The 17,352-nt window shown below is 46.5% G+C and overlaps 2 protein-coding genes across 2 annotated transcripts; one reads left to right on the plus strand and one right to left on the minus strand.

The window, feature by feature from the left end:
- The first annotated feature begins 250 nt into the window (after window positions 1-250).
- Window positions 251-2,506, plus strand: LOC131213609 (tRNA-dihydrouridine(20) synthase [NAD(P)+]-like). Its single transcript, XM_058207682.1, has 6 exons — window positions 251-568; window positions 686-822; window positions 962-1,247; window positions 1,331-1,667; window positions 1,769-1,989; window positions 2,059-2,506. Exons 1-6 carry the CDS (start codon window positions 406-408, stop codon window positions 2,373-2,375), a joined length of 1,461 nt encoding a protein of 486 aa, XP_058063665.1. The 5' UTR covers window positions 251-405; the 3' UTR covers window positions 2,376-2,506.
- A 178-nt stretch (window positions 2,507-2,684) lies between these two features.
- On the minus strand, window positions 2,685-13,622 carry LOC131213218 (solute carrier family 41 member 1). Its single transcript, XM_058207215.1, has 10 exons — window positions 13,214-13,622; window positions 9,952-10,379; window positions 9,249-9,299; window positions 8,468-8,792; window positions 8,245-8,391; window positions 8,026-8,173; window positions 7,745-7,950; window positions 7,486-7,634; window positions 7,024-7,395; window positions 2,685-6,925 (listed from the first exon to the last, which is right to left on the minus strand). Exons 1-9 carry the CDS (start codon window positions 13,620-13,622, stop codon window positions 7,108-7,110), a joined length of 2,151 nt encoding a protein of 716 aa, XP_058063198.1. The 3' UTR covers window positions 2,685-6,925; window positions 7,024-7,107.
- Between the last annotated feature and the right edge of the window lie 3,730 nt (window positions 13,623-17,352).

The following is a 17,352-nucleotide window of genomic DNA, read 5'->3' on the forward strand; positions in this document are numbered from 1 at the left end:
ATTGTAGAAAACTTTTTCTATATGATACATTTAGCTCATGTAAACTAATTTCATTTACTATTATTCCCACATCTTGGCTGCTTCGCGATGCTGCTTATGCTTGCTCGACCCATCCTTCCGCTATCAACATGTCAATCAATGTTCTTGCATGGGAACAAAGTGCATGCCTGACAAATGACAGCGCGTACCACAAACACGCAGTTGGTGATGACAGAAGCTATTCTTCCAATTCCTTAAAGGGAAACTGGCTACCGCCACAAATTAGACGGCCGGGTTTTATATTCAGCAATTTTAATTCAAACGTGCACGTGCAATAATTTCTATTTCCTTTGTTTTATTCTTTAAGTGTAAAAGTGTTTAGCGTTTGTCATCAGTTAAGGAAACCCAGGCCAAAAACAAAGCAAAATGAAACAAGAACTCGACTATCGCAATAAATTCATCCTCGCGCCGATGGTACGTGTTGGCACGCTACCAATGCGATTACTAGCCCTCGAGTATGGTGCTGATTTGGTATATACTGAGGAAATCATCGACTGGAAATTGTTGAGAGCGGAACGTCGAATTAACGGTACGCTAGGGGCATGATAAGGCAAGACCAAGAAGTGCCTGAGCATGTTCCATTTGCATTGCATTAGCAAAACAATGTCCCCTCACCTAACGCGTTTCTTGCCTTTTTCGGTTTCAGACGTACTGGGCACGATCGATTATATCGACACCACCGACGGGACGGTTGTCTTTCGCACCAGCCCGGAAGAAAAGGGAAAAGTTATTCTTCAAATTGGCACTGCATCAGTCGAGCGTGCCACTGCTGTAGGACGAATGGTAAGGGCAAGGGATTCTTTATGGCATGGACAAAATTTGGTGGATTAGGAACAGGAGAGTCTATAGTGTAATTCAGCAGGCATCTGGTTGCAGAGCAAGCATGCAGTGCTTAAACACTGTTCTAATATTTTTCAAACAGCTGCAGCAAGATGTGACCGCTATTGATGTGAATATGGGATGCCCAAAAGATTTCTCTATTAAGGGTGGTATGGGCGTTGCGCTTCTGTACGATTTGCCCAGAGCAAAGGCTATCCTCGAGGGGCTGGTGCGGTCGGTCTCCATACCTGTTACGTGCAAAATTCGCTTGCTGCCAAACATTGATGAAACGTTGCACCTAGCGCGGGAACTGGAATCCACCGGGATTAGTGCAATAGCGGTACATGGCCGAACAAAGACGGAACGACCACGGGATCCAGTAAATGAAGGTGAGGGCTGTCGTGTTACGAAAGCACGAATGGCACAAACTTCGAACAAGGAAGACTAATCGGAAGACCAATCCCTCTTTCAGCCGCAATTGCGCGAGTAGCTGATGCTTTGGAGATACCAGTGATAGCGAACGGTGGTTCGCAGTCTATTATGCGGCGTAACGATATACTGAAGTTTGCCAAAACATGTGGCACTAGCAGCGTAATGGTAGCAAGATCGGCCGAGTGGAACGTTTCAGTATTCCGACCGGACGGCCCGCTCCAGCTTGAAGACGTGATTCGGCGATACCTAATGTTGTCTGTACGCTATGACAATTCGCCTTCTAATACAAAATATTGTGTTCAGATGATGCTGCGCAGTCTGCAGGAATCACCAATCGGTCGACGGTTACTTGACAGCCAAACAATGCAACAGATTTGGTGAGTAACGATCCGAACAATATTCGCTTCGTATGAAATAACTTTTACCTTTCTTAAAACGGCTCTATTATAATACTAATAAATAATTTGTATATTCATAGTGACATTTGGGATCTGGGTGACTATTGCCGCAAAACTCAGCTCACTTACCATGACGCCGGTATCAAGGGACGGCGTACTTGTCGGCCCCGATATCTTTCTGGAAATGAAAATATAGAAGTCGACGAAATCGAATGCAAGCGACTGTGTCTCAACGTAGTTGGTAATGGTGAACCAGTGATTGAAGAGAATATATGCTTCATACGCGCAAATTTTACGAAAGGTAAATGTTAAACCGAGACCACGTCACAGCGAGCCTTTTACACTTTCTGAGTATTTGTTTCACCTTCAGATTCCGAGCTACCGAAGACGAAACTGTTCACGTACGCTCGTCGAAATGAGCTACAGTTAGCGCAATACGATGTGATACAAAAAGACAAACTTTTCAAAGCCTTCCTCAATTTCGGTGACAAGCGATATAGCAGTACATTTTGGGAGAAAAACAAACGTTATGCCGAGCAGGCTGCCGCGCTCGTTTGTCTGCTAAACTTAGGCGTCGAGCGGCGCGAGGAACTTGTGATGAATGGTGCAATGATGATGGGCACGAAAGAGGAAACGATCGAGGAACGAAACGAACCTTGTTCCTTCAAACCAGAGAAGCCATCTTAACATAGCACTAAAGCTATGTTGTAAAAGCAAATGCACACTTGAAACAGGACGATGAGTAATGAACGCACGTAGAACGTGAAGAATCATCACATGCATTGAAATGAAGACAGAAACTGAATAAAAATTTGAAATACGACATAATGTATAATCTATATCTTTATATATTCGGAATTTGACTAGAGCTTCTGTGTTACTTTGGCATGCAAAAAAAACAGTTCGTTTTATATGATTGTTTATTTTATTTTTCTTCGTTTTTGTTAGGTTGAGAGCGACACATATCGTGAATTCTAGAGTTTCGTTTATGTTGGATGACCCGGTTGAGTTGCATTGTTTTTCTTTCATTATTAGGTTTTGTGACCATTTCCATCTGGTGGTAGAAGGGCTTACAGCATTGCATCGCTCACGCTCACTCTAAAATCAAGCCCAAATGACTGGAAAGGTTTGTGGTAGAGGAATCGCAGAGTGGAGAAAATAATATGCCTTAAACACATGCATTTAGAATAATCCCTTTCGTGGATTTGTGAGCGTGTTTCTATTGCTTGTGTGGCTACCACAAAAGATGTTTAGTAACTTTGCGTTAATGTTCATTATTACATTGTTGGTTTTCTATACATATCTTTTTATAATATTTTTTATTTGTCCTCTATGTCATTCGTTTGCAGAAACTCCCACCCTTGCGAAGAAGACCGATACTCTCTTGCGCTGACATCAACACTTTACGCCACCGAATGGGTTTTTTGGAAAAATATACTCTGTTCATGTTCTGCACCACATTACACATTCGTAAGTACACGCCCATCTATTTAATTCTTTGAGCATTGTCTCAATTTACCTTCCGCCTTAACCGCTTTATTCACTTTCAGTCGCCATTGTCTTCCTATATTTTTTCGCCTATCGATAGGTGGTTGAAACTAAGATGTGAGTCCATTTATGTTTTAGTTGCTCTCCTTGTCAGCTTCTCTAAAGACAGTGGCACAGCAACTGCTCTATAGATAGTTGAATTGATAGCCGACCCCGAAACACCAGCCTCGTTAAAAATAAACGCCTCGTTAAGAATAAAATAACAAACGACATATGTAATATATACAGCGCAACCGTTGCTCCGTACGCGCGTTGTCATTATGCGGATGTAGAGCCGGCGTTGGCTTTTCGTCGTCGGCGCGCTTTTCGTTTAGACCGGTGTGCTTCCAAACACGTGCTTCCAATCCAAATTTGAACGATAAAACACAGGTCAATCGGCTCCAAAATAAAATGTGTCCGACCAACGGCCCTTTAAAATTGCACTTTAATGATGCCATTAATTACTTTTTTAACGAGGCTGGAGGGCACACATTCCATACATGGCAGCAGTTTATCACGGTGTTAGAGCGTTAACACACTGGTGTTTTCAGTTTTTCCCTCATTCAACCATCTGACTAGTAGTGTGGCCTAACGGTCATTGAACACACAGACCTAGCTTCTCAATTTCTCTCTCTTCTGGCCTTTCCTTTTCCGCTCATGATTACTTCGTTATCACAATCTAAATGTTGTTAATTTTGATTAACTATCGTATAGGCAACGACGATCCACCGTTAGTGGATCCCGTCTTTGGTTTTTCGTCTCGCACGTCACGTCTCTAATGGCGTATATATTTGGCATTCTTCGTACAGTCGCAAATCGCACTGTTGGCGGCATGTCCGTAACGCATTCGCAACATCCCACACAGTTGTGCAAAAATTGTCACGCACACATTCTACTGGTTTGTTATGAAAATAGTGGCTAAACTTCAACGATAAGGATATTCATAATTTGTATGTTTTTATTTAGTGTCGCACTTCTCTCTTTTCCGTGCCTAGGCTTATCATTTGAGTTTTTCATATTGCATTGAGTGCGAGATTTTGGTTTTTCCCGTGTGGTACGCCTCATTCCTATTACACATACACAATACTCCAACAGTGCACAGAAGTTAACAATAGAATTTGTATGTGTGTGTGTGTATCAGCGTTATTGTCACAAAACTGAACCCACTTATTCTTCCTCCTAACCCACTGACTGATTTCCCTAGTCCCCTTTTTCGCATTCATCGCATAGCTTGAGCCTTTGTAATAAACAAGTTGGAAACTAACTCATCACATTCCTTTTTGAGTCTCAGCAATCTGTGTTTGGGTTGTTTGGCTCTTTTTCAGCACCGACAGCCTGCCGACTTGGTGGGTGAAACAGCCGACAACTCAATTAAAATCTTGACGAACCCATAATCCGTGTTTTGACTTCAGTTCACGAAAAGAATAGTTCGGGGGCAGACCCAATCTTCCTTTAAATTTCATGCTAGTTCGCTTCCACTCCCTGTTGAGCAACACCTTGATCCCGTCTCTCTCTCTCTCTCTTTCACACACACACACACGCACACACTGCCTCTGCTTCTATTACTCTTTATTCTCCTATCGCTTCTTAGGCACTTCTTTTATACACATATTATTAGATGCAACCAATTGGCTCACTTTTCACTGTTTGCGCGTGCGCTAGTCCGTCATTGCGCACACCTTTCAATTCTTACAGCTGACGATACTTTTCTCTTCTAAGTTATAAGTAATTTTACTTTAACGTTGTTGCAAAGCTGCAAAGAAACGTGTTATGTGTTCAACTGCTAATCATGCCAAATTCGTGCGTTATGGCCAAAAAACGGAGAACACTCGAAAGTCAAAATAATGAGTATAGTACATGGAAATGAAAGAACTAACATGTGCGTTGAAAGGTGTGTATGACCGCTGTTTAAAAGGAAACACAATCCGCAATGGAACCGTTCATATATCCTGCGAATGAAACTTTGTAGCAGGAGAGCATAAAATAAACGGTAAAGAAACAGAAAATGGTAAGGTAAGAAATGGAAGCGAATCATGAATACTCCGCGTATTCAACATGTCCACCGGTACCCATCTGTCCAAGGAAGTGCTTGTGCTTCGATAGCTTTTGCATGGTTGCCTCCGCGTGCGCAAATTACAAGAGTAGGTCTTTGTGCTCCACCAAAACTTGACTTAAGTTTTTTTTATTGTACATTGGGCAGATCGGTCGTTAGAAACACAACCACTAGCCGCTGTTGCGTGGGAAACCTCTTGAGTGACCCAACTTTGTCGAGTCTTGTTCCTTCTATTCTCAAATCACATTCAGTTTCAGCGTGGCTTTCTGGTCCATCAACTCTCCATCTCTATCACATCGCACCCTACTGCGTCATACGTCATTCTTAAAGCCACTTCCACTTTACATGGTACGAAATCAAAACAAGCTACTCTTCATCACCTAAGTAGATATTATAAGTTTTTCTTTTTACTCATATTCATAGGTATTACTTGGCTATTACTTTACTCTCACTGTCCCTCACCGGGGCAGGAGGCAGCCGCGTTGCACGTTTCTCCACTGGTTTTGTCTAATTCATGAGTTTTGCATATTATAATGTGTTAAATACTTAAACCGACAAAGTAGTATAGTGTCTAATCATATTAAAGACTATCCTTAATCTAGGATGAAATGAAAACGCAATGATAACTTCTCGTATCTTTTCCAAATGGCTTTACGAAACCAAATTCCTATACTTCCGTTCATATTCTATTCATTAGTTCTTCTATCTGATGATATGCGTTTATCTATAGCGAACGGGAGCATGCGAAAAGGATTGAAGGGCATAAAAGATTTCGAACTAATGATCCTCATGTACTGTGTCGGAAAAGGTTTAAGCCAGGGAAGCTCAATAATCGCTCATCTGAATCGTGAATCGCGCGTTGAAGCCATACAAATGGTTCACATACTCCTCTTTCTCTCACGTTCTCTCATCTCTACCTCTGTTCGTTCCACTCTCGCGTTATTCTATTGTTTTAGAATTAGACCAAGGTATTACAACCACTTTCAACTCTTGCAGAGTGTAGTCGCTACAAGAGGGCGAGTATGATGGTTGATTGTTTGAGGCCATTTTGCTCGCATTTCAGCGATAGCGACGGGGCTCAAAGACGCAATTAGATGCTAATGAAGACGATGAAAAATTATTTGGGTACTAGTGATAATAATGATCATTAAACTGATAATGATGATGACCTCTTCTCAATGAAATTCCCCTCACATTTCACCAGCGTTTCGTTCGCCTGGAGGTCCGGCTTATATACTTTAACAGAGAGGCAGGAGGGCTTTTTCCAATCTAACCTTCACAAAACATCACGAAAGCCACATGGCACCCAACGATTACAATCGGATGGGTCTGTTTGGATGTTGACGTTCTTTTTAGTATACGGACATGGAAAAAGTAAAACGTAAGTAAAGTATACGAAAACGGAAAATGGAAAATGGAAAAGAAACACAAATTATCGTGAATTAGCGGAAATAGTGAGTACTTTACAGAAACAAACGCTTTGGTTGTTCTGCAGAATAATGTATAGGGACCCTGCACGTTATGTTTTTGCTTTTGGTACGGTACGGCTTCAGTCCTGTTATTCTTTTGCTCATTCTCTGCATCTCTGCCCTATTATCTTTTTTTGCGTTCTTCTTTCATCTTTCTTTCTTAGCACTGGGTACTCGTAGGTATCAGGCTAGCAACAGAAAGAAAAAGGAAGAGAAAATGGTAACGTTGGAATTGGTGATTGAAGTATCGTGGATGGATGTTATCTAGTGATTAGTAAAAACTCACAGTATCACAACGCAGCAACCAGATCCGAGTAACAAGCGAACCTCGTCCTCCCGGAAAAGGAGCCTCTAAGATCGCACATAGGACTCAAATGCTGGATGCATCGTGAATCAGATCGTTGAGCGCACTTCCGCCACCGCTGCTCGTTGTCAGTTCCGTGTGCAATAGACTGTAACTCTGATCGAGCCCGTCGTCCGGTTCCTCGCCGTACGGAGAGCCGATGGCGCGCAGAAACAGGAAAGCGACCATCAGGAAGCTTGAACCCAACAGATCCCCCAGCGCCGTCAGGTACGGGATGGCCGAGTTGTCTGGATCCATCTTCCACTTCCACATCAGATGGATTATCACGTGTGCAATGTATAGAAGGATCATAATCTTCAAAGAAGAAAGGGCTCAGAGTCAGTCAGGTACTTCGGCAGTGAGATTTGATCAGCAAGAGAAAGTTGCAGGGTTTAGGGTGCTTACCTGCAGTGTGCTAACGAACAGATAGGACAACACAAACGGTGCCCCGATTGTCGAGCGCTGCATGTGAATGTAGTCAGCCGCGAAGATGAACAGCACCTGGCCAGGAATTGACATGAGGATCAGAATTCGCGACGTCTTAGCATACGGCACTGCAGAGAGAGAAAGAGAGGGCAAGCGACAGAGTGCCGTGAGCAACGAAAGTACAGGAAATGAAAATAACAGGACCGCTGGCTTGGATCATTCTAGATCGACAACGCACCTCCCTTGAACAGAGCCTTCCACGGGAGCTCGACAATGTTGATGTGCGGCGGAATGATACCGAGGATCGAGCTCTGATGTAGCATGGTTGAAATTTTGCTGGCCTGCACCGAGACAAGATTGCCGCCGATGCCATTGATGATAGGTTGAAACACTACGAATCCGTTGAAAATGCCAACCGCCGTGTCCAGGACCAAACCTCCCATACTAAAAGAAAACACGAGAGACATGAGAAAAACTCACAGCAACTGGCGACCAAGACCAATCTATCGGTCTACTTACCCGCTAATAAAGAGGGCGGACAGAACGGGAACCCAGCCAGATGTTAGTACGGAGCGCGTGTACTTGTTTCGAAGCACTATGAGCACCCAGAACGGGAGCAGCATAAAGTAACAGGACACCACCACGAACGTAACCCAAAGGTGTGTTACTGGGAAAACGTAAGCGAAAAACAATATTGAAAAGAATGTAAACGATAAAGAGCGACCACAGCGGACTTACCTATATTATCGTACAGCAACGACGCGATGAAGGACAGCAGCGTTATCGAAACCACATCTCCGATGGAAGCCGCTAACGGTGTCGCTAGATTGTCCGGGTTCATTTTATACCTATTGGACAGTAAAATCACAGCCACGAGCACGAAGTCTGTTGGAACGGAAGAAAAAACAAATAGTCAGAACACCAGGAGTATCTCGTAGGTTCTCGCTAATGTTGTACGCACCGAGAACAAAGCACGAAGTGGTCGCCGTAAACATGCTCGACGCCGTCAGCAGCATAGCATGCTCGAAGACAAACTCGCCGCTCATGATCGAACCAACGGTGGTCGCAAAGATAGACACTATGAACGCCGCCACAATCGCTTGCACCTGCACCAACGCTATGTTGCCAAGGACCATGTGGACGATTTCACGCGGGCTGTTCATATTGCCGAGGTTGGCCTGAGTTGAGAGACGTGAAGCCAGGCACATGTCGAGGTTTCCCTTTAGTCCGAGCAGGGCCGGGACCAAAATAAACAGCTCTGTAACGTGCACGAACACCTTCCAGTGCTGTTAGCAGAACGAAAAAACAAATGACAATGAGAGTTAATTGTTAATAACATCTTTAGGATAGTGTCCTTGGACATGTGTTATTTCACGCGAAAACGCGAAATCGATTACGATTTCGGAGCCTACGATTTACAAACAAGTCAGGAATCTACTATAGGTCGGCATCGATCTTCAACTAGATCAAATCTTATGTCAAATGTGGTTGTTAATAAAACTGTTGCCAAATAGTGATAACGTTCCAATAAAAAGGTCGGTAGCTTTGGTTCGGTTAGCGCGGTCAATAAGAGAAAAGGTTAAATATGAAAAAAAAAATTGAAAACAGTTGAAAACGAAATAATACAACAGATTAGTGACAAGCACATGCACGCTGAACAAAACAAGTGTTACTTGAAGGAAAGCGCAAAACCGTTTCGAAAACAAATACAACAACCGGTCGATCGTTCGGTCGTCTCCTACCGAAGTCAGGAAGGTGATGAAAGCAAAACTTCCCCCAATAGAACTGCACCCCTGCAAATATCAAAGGTAGACAGATGTAGTTTGGCAGTTGTTGTCAACGTGAAACTAGAAGTAGTTTGTTTGTAGTTCGTGTAGTGTGACAACTCGGGCATCAACCGGAGCGCTGAGACGAAAAGGGGATTCACGTGGCTTTCCGATAGTGCTGACAAGCTGATGTCTGGAATTTGCCTTGTTCGTTGTTCTACCACTTCAGAATGTGATACGCGGAATGTGATACGCACCGGGACTGACAGGTTGAACGCCTATCGCATCCAGAGGATTTTGCGACTAATCACCGGGTGCACTACGCGCCACCCTCCTCTAGAGTCTATTGACCCCCCAGTCAGCATAACAACCGGATAGGTCGCTTCTTCCTTTCGCACACACACATGGAAAACTCTTGGGCTAAAGGTTTCATGAAACCAGGGCCGCTCGATGGTTTTTATCAGTTGAGTGAATCCCGGTGGACATAAGTAGTTGGGTACAGTCTACGCCGCATTGGCCGCCAAAGTACGGATTGTTTGGCTCGCCTACTAACAGATAACACATAAGGTGTTTTTTTTTTTTACAAGTGGCGACAACTGGCCGGAGGTCGCCTTCTACTTGACACCGTTGACGCCGGCCTAGTACTACTGGGACTTTAGACAGACAGAAGAGCTCTTACCTCAACACGACCCAGAATGATGCCGGCCCCGATCGTGCCAATACCGGCAATGAAAAACGGGATGGCGATCTGGATTGTCGTTTGCCACCATTTCTCCTGGCGCAGGCCCCGCTGCTCGTCGACGGTTCCGCCGCTCGGGAGGCTGGGATCGCCACCACCGCCGCCTGCATCTCTTCCGGTCGCGTCACCATCTCCATCGCCACCAGCATTGTCCAGCTGCGCCAAGCCCCTGGCCTGCGCTCGCTTTGCCACGGCCATCGTGTCATCACCCTCGCCGGCATCCAGACCAGCCAGGCTGCCGGTACCGGTACTACTGATGCCACCCCGGTGGTCCGTCTCCGACGATGCGATCGACGTCGTGACGATCGAGCTTAACGAACCGCTCGTCGATAGTGGATGATTCGCAGGCTTGTTCGCTCCATCACCACCTGTGCAGTTGAGCGGGGAGAAAAAGAGCAGTTCATCTCAAGTCAATTAGCGAAAATACATAGAACACGTCGCCGCACCCGTCATTTATGTACTACGGTTCATGTTTCCACACGCCTGCCCCAGTTAGGCTATGATTGTGGCATTTATCTAGAGGGTTGACACCGACCATGGAAAAACGCGAACCAAGGCATCGAGAGAAGAGGGAAAGGGGAGGGTTTACAGAGAGACAGAAAGAGCGATAGAGCAAAGGGGAAGCAATGGAGGCGATGGTGGCGATGGTGGCTGAATTGCTAAAAGATCGAATGAATCTTTCTTATCACCATCGCCATTACTAATTTGTTTTCCTACATCACCTTCCTTCTTTGTTTGTCTTTCCTCTCTATCTTTCTCTCTTTCTTTCTCTCTCTCTCTCTCTCTCTTTGTCGTTTCCTTTCTACATTTCTTGTTTTTCTTTGTTTCTTTTCTACTATTTTCTATATACAATGATTTTAGTTTGTTTTGAAATTTTATAGAAAAAGAATCAACTATAAAACAGCACCACATCGAATGTAGGAACGCAAAAAGGGAACAATATTGAACAAAACTGAAACAAAGCCTAAATGGCTATGGACAGGATGTCACGTCGTAACATGACACATACATACACAAGTAAGAACAGCAAAGCAGAAAGAATGAATAAAATAACGAAAGCGTAATAGAAAGCAAGAGTAGCCAGTTCATGCACAAACAGTGTTGTGTTAATTTTTGTGTGGACACATCATCACCGCCTTCACCGGTGTGAAAAGACCGATTGGATTAGGAGTAATTTTTTTCTATAATGTCGATGGCATGTCGTGTGTCAGTAGCAGGGCAGTAGAAAAAAGAAAAAAGGAACAGGTGGTGGGGTTGGGGCAGCTAAATGAGCACGACATCGCATTATGGTCGCGTGATGATGTAGTACACCGCAATTAAAAAAGGGGATGGAGTGTCGTAGTGCCCGTGGTCCGTGTACCCCCCACGGGGGTGTCGATCATGCTGCTCGCGCCACCACCCCCCAATTCACATCCATCCATCCAGCTTTGCTGATCCTCTCGTGGAGACATCACGTGGCAGATACAGAAAATCGGTCAACAGAATTACCTATTTTGAATTGGGGAGTGGGTGGCAGGACGTCAGTATCGGAGAGCGTCGCTACCAATTAGGAAACCAAACCAGCGTAAAGAACACAGAGATGAGCGGACCTTTAAGATGGACAGCAATTACCATAGTCTGCTTGCTTAGCTAAATAGCAGCATTTCCTCTTCAAATCTTTCAAAAGACCAGACACACCAAAACCAGGTGCATCAGAAGTAACTCTCTTTGTGGTAGACCTTTTCTAGTCTACCACACCTGTTTTGGTCTATTGTTCGTCGGGGTAATGACGAAAGACAGAAAACTGAACTAGATTAGCATCACGCTTCCCGGCAATCTAAACCGCTTAATCGTCCCGGCCGGCCGGACGACCGGACGCGAGGGAGAGTTAGTAACGGGCGAGACCTATTAAGTTGGCCCACACTACACTAATTGACGGTACCGACGAGAAGCCGCACGAAGGGCACTCGCCGCTGTTGCGGGAAGGTAGGGAAAAATTAATGATAGTAAAAATAGCAATAAGCACAGCGTGATAGAAACCGCGGAAAGTATCTCTCACGCAAATCACCACCGCCGACTCCTGACCCCAGCCAGCATCAGCATCAACCCCCATCATTTTTCCACGCCTTTCGCTGGGTGACCCAGCAGCGCGATCATCCCTCACCCAACGACTTCTCTCACGCTAGATAAAAGATGGCGCTAGTAGTAGAGGGTAGAGAAAAAGAACAATTGGGTACGCAGCTGGCCACGCTCGAATCAATGTCAAGGGGGTGGCGTCGTGGTTGTTGGAACGCAGCCGGCTATTGTGTGGCTACGCTGCAAAGGAAAAGCGAAAGGAAACTGAGGAAAATGCAACCGTTTTGATCGGTATACCCGATGGAGATGGAGGAGATCATGGAGTACACTTCTCTTCCTCGAACGACGATGTTCAACCGTTTTTCCGATCCGGAAAAAGAGGTTTGGACCTGAGAAAAAAAACAACGCCGACGGGTGCGGACATTCTGTACCAGAAGGGCTTCCTGCCGGCAAAGTGCGTGAAGGATCTGGGTGCTGGGTGCTTACGAAAGCTGCTTTCGTACAGTGTTACTGGGCCCATAAACACAAGAATTAGGCCAATAACACTATCAGCATCATTCGGTACGGACGAAAAAGAGTTGCATTGTTTCGCACTCATTGATGGTAGTGCTGATGGTAGATAATCGGTTACCAATAAACCCTAAGAGTTGGACAAAACGCAGAAGAGACAAGGTACAGACGAACGCAACAAGCAAACAACTAGGACTATGACAAAACTGAGCATAGCACAGACCGAACCAGTTAGGACTGCGAGGAACACACAACAAAACAAAAAAATGGTGGCAACCGGTGGTGATCAGAAGCCACAGGAAAACAAGAGATAATAGTTGCAGCAGTAAGGAAACCGACTTCGGGAGCCTCAAAATATTAGGAAACAAGAGAAAATCGATAACAAACGGATATGGCACCGAAATCACCGAAATTAGGCAAGAGAATGACAAAGACCCGTTAAGAGGCCGAAGGAAAAGAAAAACCAGCAATAGATGCAGAGAGTAACGAGAAACTGACGATCGAAAAAAAAACAAAGAAACAGAGACAGAGAGAGAGAGAGAAAGAGAGTAGAATAAAATGAAAGAGAGAAAGAGCGGAAAAGAAGACAAAAGAGCTTACATAAGGAGGAGCAAAAAAGGAAGAAGAAAGGACTCACCGTTGCCACCGTAAATTGTGAATGGACGGTAGCTGTCATCGTCGACGCGGTAGAATTCAGGCGCAGTGCCCCGCACATCGACTTGCAGGGTCCCGGCGGCACAGTGCTCAACATCGGCACCGTCAGCCGCGTACCCCAGGGAGGTCGGCAGGACAAAGAGATTCGAGCCACCCGCCGGCACACCAACCAGGACTGGGGGGAGGCTCTGCGTCTCGAGACGCACGGCGTCCAGTGTGGCGAACGGGATGACGCTGTCCCGCCGCTCCCCAGCACCACCTCCGCCGTCGTCGTCCTGCACGTTCATCGCAACGACTACCGTGGTGACGGGGCTCCTGGTGGTGGTGGTGGTGGTGGCTTCGGCAGGTGGTGCTGTCGATGACGACACCAGTTCCAACTGCTTCTCAGTCATCATTGTTTCTGTGTGCGCGATCGCCGTGCTGTGCTGTGTGTTTGTGTGTACGTGTTGTTGTGCTGGGATCGTTTTCTCGTCCGGGAAGTACCTCCAGAGCAGCGCTTCTGCTATCACTTGTTATCACCACCACACGCCGCCAAGCAGCACGCCCACGTTTTTCCTCCACTATTGCACTTCCGCTTTTCGCAGCTTCTGCCGACGCTGTTACTACTGCTGCGAAGACTGTGGGAATGGGGATGTGTGATTGTGATGAGAGAGTACGGCCTAACGGTAATGGGAGTGTAGCCCGCGAAAGACGCCACCGTGCTTTGCCTACACTTTAGCCACTACCACTGCTCTCTCCGAGGACTAGCAGGATCAACGAAAGACAGACCGTTTGCCAGTGAAGGGAAGTTCGGTTCGGAGTTTGGTACCAAGAGGGAAAATGGGAATATCCTCGAGATATCCTCGTATTCCTCGTCAGGTGACAGTTCCTCTAACCGGCAGGGCTCTCAGATCTAGCCGCTACTAACTCCCTACTCCCCAGGCAACAGTGACGGCAAGTCGATCCTGCGGAGCCCTTACGAGGAGAAGGACAGAGAAGAAAGCCTCGTTCAAGCCAGGATTGCCAGAAACACCAGTTGAACTGTTGCAGGTTGATTGTCTAGAGTTTAGAGTAGTACAGTTTCATAAACCACTCTTGTCGGTTTGCTATTCACTCCCAAACCAAGGTATCAAAAGCTTCAACAAAACGAAGATGGCTTTCACACGAAGGATGAAGAATTGGCTTTTCTTCGTCCAGTTTGCGCCACACCACTCCAAGATCTCGCTCGCTTGTCTGTCTCTCTGTGTAAAGCTTCCCCAGCTGGCTGGACGAAAAGAAGCTTAAACATCACACACATCACAGGCAGGCACAATGGACTAACCAATGGTTGTCATCCGCTACAGGATGTTCGATCTTGACTTCCGATAGTTGGGCGACACACTGCGAAGGAAGCCGCGAATCGCGAAGCTCCTCACAAGGTAGACGCGGCGTCCTGCGTCCTGCGTCCTGCGTCCAACGCAACACTTCTTCGCCACTTGACACACGCGGAAGCGCAGGAAGGTTCCGGGCGCTTGGCACAACTTAGAGACTTAGCGCAACCGCTCACTCTGCCGTTAGCGCACTGAGTGACCACCCTAGGATAGCAGAATGTGTGTTATAAACCTGCGTCCGGTGGCCGTATTCCAGCGAGTTCCTCCAACGAGGTTGCGGAAACAGATATAGCACGAACAAGAAGGGGTGCCGCAAACACGACATGAGAACGAGAGAGAGAGAGAGAGACCGAGATAGAGAGGGGGATAGAGACGGGGTAGTACGTGCCTTACACGACGACAGACAGCGAAGTGATGCGGGCCGCCGCCGCTCAGCGCTGTGCGCCGAAAAGCGCAAAAAGGCACGTTGCACTAGGTAGTAGGAGTAGTACTGGAGCTACCCAGAAAGAGAAAGAGAGAGAGCGATAGGGGGCTCAGGGAAATGAGTTACTACTAGAGTAGCGCACGTTGCGCACCAACGGGGGTGAGTGGCCTGGACCCGCCTAGAAGAGGAAACGATGCACATTTTTGTGATGGAAAACTTTTGTGCTCACGGAAGTCCGTCCACAGATCCTTGAGCACTGAGCGATGCTGTAATAAAGCGCATCGGCGCCCCCTACCGGAAGCAGAAACCGTGGAAAACATGGTGATCGGTTCGGTTCGTGCTATGCTATGGCTAATTTCATCATACTATTTTGCATCGATTAGAGCTTAATCCACCGTCAAATATTTCCCCCAAACAAAAAAAACTAAACACATTTGCACACTAACAACAGCAGCCTTGAGCTTGAATGGTGTGACGCTAGAGAAGGAACACAGCAGCACATTCCTGATACCCGTGTGTTTGCAGCATTCGCTGTTCAACCAGAAGATGTAGATCACATTCGACTACTACCTCGGGAAATGGTCCCACTATTTTTGAGTTTTCGATGGTGTGATGTCGATGAATGCGCTATCAAAACTCCGTCAGCCAACTACGCAACATCTGGGGGGAATCCATACGGGGAATCGGATTCAATTGTCTCCAAATGACACTCTTGCAGTTGAAAGGCCGCCGGGAGCCAGGAGATGGGATTCCCCGAAAACCAAGGTACTTTTTGTTAGCGTCACCTGCTCGCGCCATGCTTGGGGCGCTTAATTTTGTATTCGACTTCGTTCTGTACTTTCCCCTGCGGGTGCCGGGGTTTCGAACGGCAGGTGACCCAGGAGCACGGTGTCGGGAGATGCGCCATAAATAAAATGGCACTTAAAACGGCATGCGCCGTAACCAAACCCCGACACTTAATGACGTTCATTCAGCTGGATGGCCTTTTGGACACTATGACACTGTATGGGTTCCAAGTCTCTCCCATTCGAGATGTCCTGAGAAGTTTTTGTTTTTTATTTGCGTCCTTCACGACAAGAAAGCAAAGGGAGGGTGGTCTGACAGGTTGGAAGTTCGAGCCTCCACCCGCGAAGGGTGACCGTGAGTCACACTGCCTCGAGCTACCTGTAGCGGGCTTGTATCCAAGTCTGTTTTGTTGGGTGCAGAGAGGTGCCTAGTGGGTACGCGCGCATAGCACGGCCGATAAAATGGATCGTAAATTATCGGCCTCATCGGTAGAGGATAAAAACCAAATCGCGCAAAGGCTTAAACGGGGACGTAACATCAAGGGAGGAGGACTACGGTATTTCGAAGATTAACGGAGGTGTTTTTGTATCGCACGAAGCCGCCGTGTGACTCATGGTTCAGGACGTCATGAACGAACGAACACTTGCCTCTTAGCGCCGGTGTACCGAGGACCCCTTCGCTGGTCACCTTCTAGATAGAAGATATTCAGAGACACAGTTCACAAAGAGAGAGGGAGAGTCCTACAGCTACAGGCTCCCGTGCCGAGCAAGATGATATACTGGTAGTACCCACGGCTAATTTCCATAACTTCAGCCCCTTCCGGGCTTGTTGTGGAGGAGGTCGCGGTCGCGAGAAAGAAAGAGCGATCAAATTCCCTTTTGTGCGATGTTGTCAACCCCTTGAACTCGAACCCGAGCGGATGCGAACACTCCACTCCTCGCCGGCTGCATTCCCCCATCCCGATTGACTGATCTTTCCGAGGTCGTCACAGTTGATAAAATTGTCAATTAGTTCGCGTTATCAGGTACCGCGGGCGGGTCGGTGCGCTAATCGTTCATCAGCGGTGCGCGATGCACTTTGATGGGTCACCGTTCAGGGACCCAACCGCAGGCTGTCACACCTATACAGTAGTTACCGTATACACCGAGGGTGCTATGAAAAGCTTCTGAATTCAACATGAAGATGGCAGCACTGGTAAATTAAAAAAAATAGTGAGCTTAATTAAGGCAATGGTCCGAACAGTTCTGACTCACCAAAGTTTCAGCCAGTTTGGACGCGTAGTTGCTACGAAGCAATCGTTTGAATGAGTTGATGTCCGTGTTTTTGTGCAAATGGACAAATTCATTAAGCATTTGGGGTGGAAAGGCGCCTCTGCCTACGCAGGTCAAAGATGAGTTAGATTCTGTGTATGGGGAAACTGATCCATCATCATGGGAAAGTTTAAAATTGTGTGGAATTCCCTGTTTTGGAAGGACGAACGAACACTGCTCGGACCCAGCCGTGCAGAGATTCAGGATCAATCTGTGTGCGTGGGAGCAATTCCATTGGGTCGATCGATCAAAC

The sequence above is a fragment of the Anopheles bellator genome, chromosome X (genome assembly GCF_943735745.2).
Source record: "Anopheles bellator chromosome X, idAnoBellAS_SP24_06.2, whole genome shotgun sequence".
Taxonomy (NCBI): Eukaryota; Metazoa; Arthropoda; class Insecta; order Diptera; family Culicidae; genus Anopheles; species Anopheles bellator.

Coding starts and splice junctions, on each gene's coding strand:
- LOC131213218 (XM_058207215.1), bottom strand. CDS start 13,622: ATGACTGAGAAGCAGTTGGAACTGGTGTCGTCATCGACAGCACCACCT. Junction 10,380..13,213: donor CACAATTTACGGTGGCAACG/GTGAGTCCTTTC, acceptor TCAACTGCACAG/GTGGTGATGGAGCGAACAAG. Junction 8,174..8,244: donor GTTGCTGTACGATAATATAG/GTAAGTCCGCTG, acceptor ACGTTTTCCCAG/TAACACACCTTTGGGTTACG.
- LOC131213609 (XM_058207682.1), top strand. CDS start 406: ATGAAACAAGAACTCGACTATCGCAATAAATTCATCCTCGCGCCGATG. Junction 1,248..1,330: donor ACGGGATCCAGTAAATGAAG/GTGAGGGCTGTC, acceptor TCCCTCTTTCAG/CCGCAATTGCGCGAGTAGCT. Junction 1,990..2,058: donor ACGCGCAAATTTTACGAAAG/GTAAATGTTAAA, acceptor TTTCACCTTCAG/ATTCCGAGCTACCGAAGACG.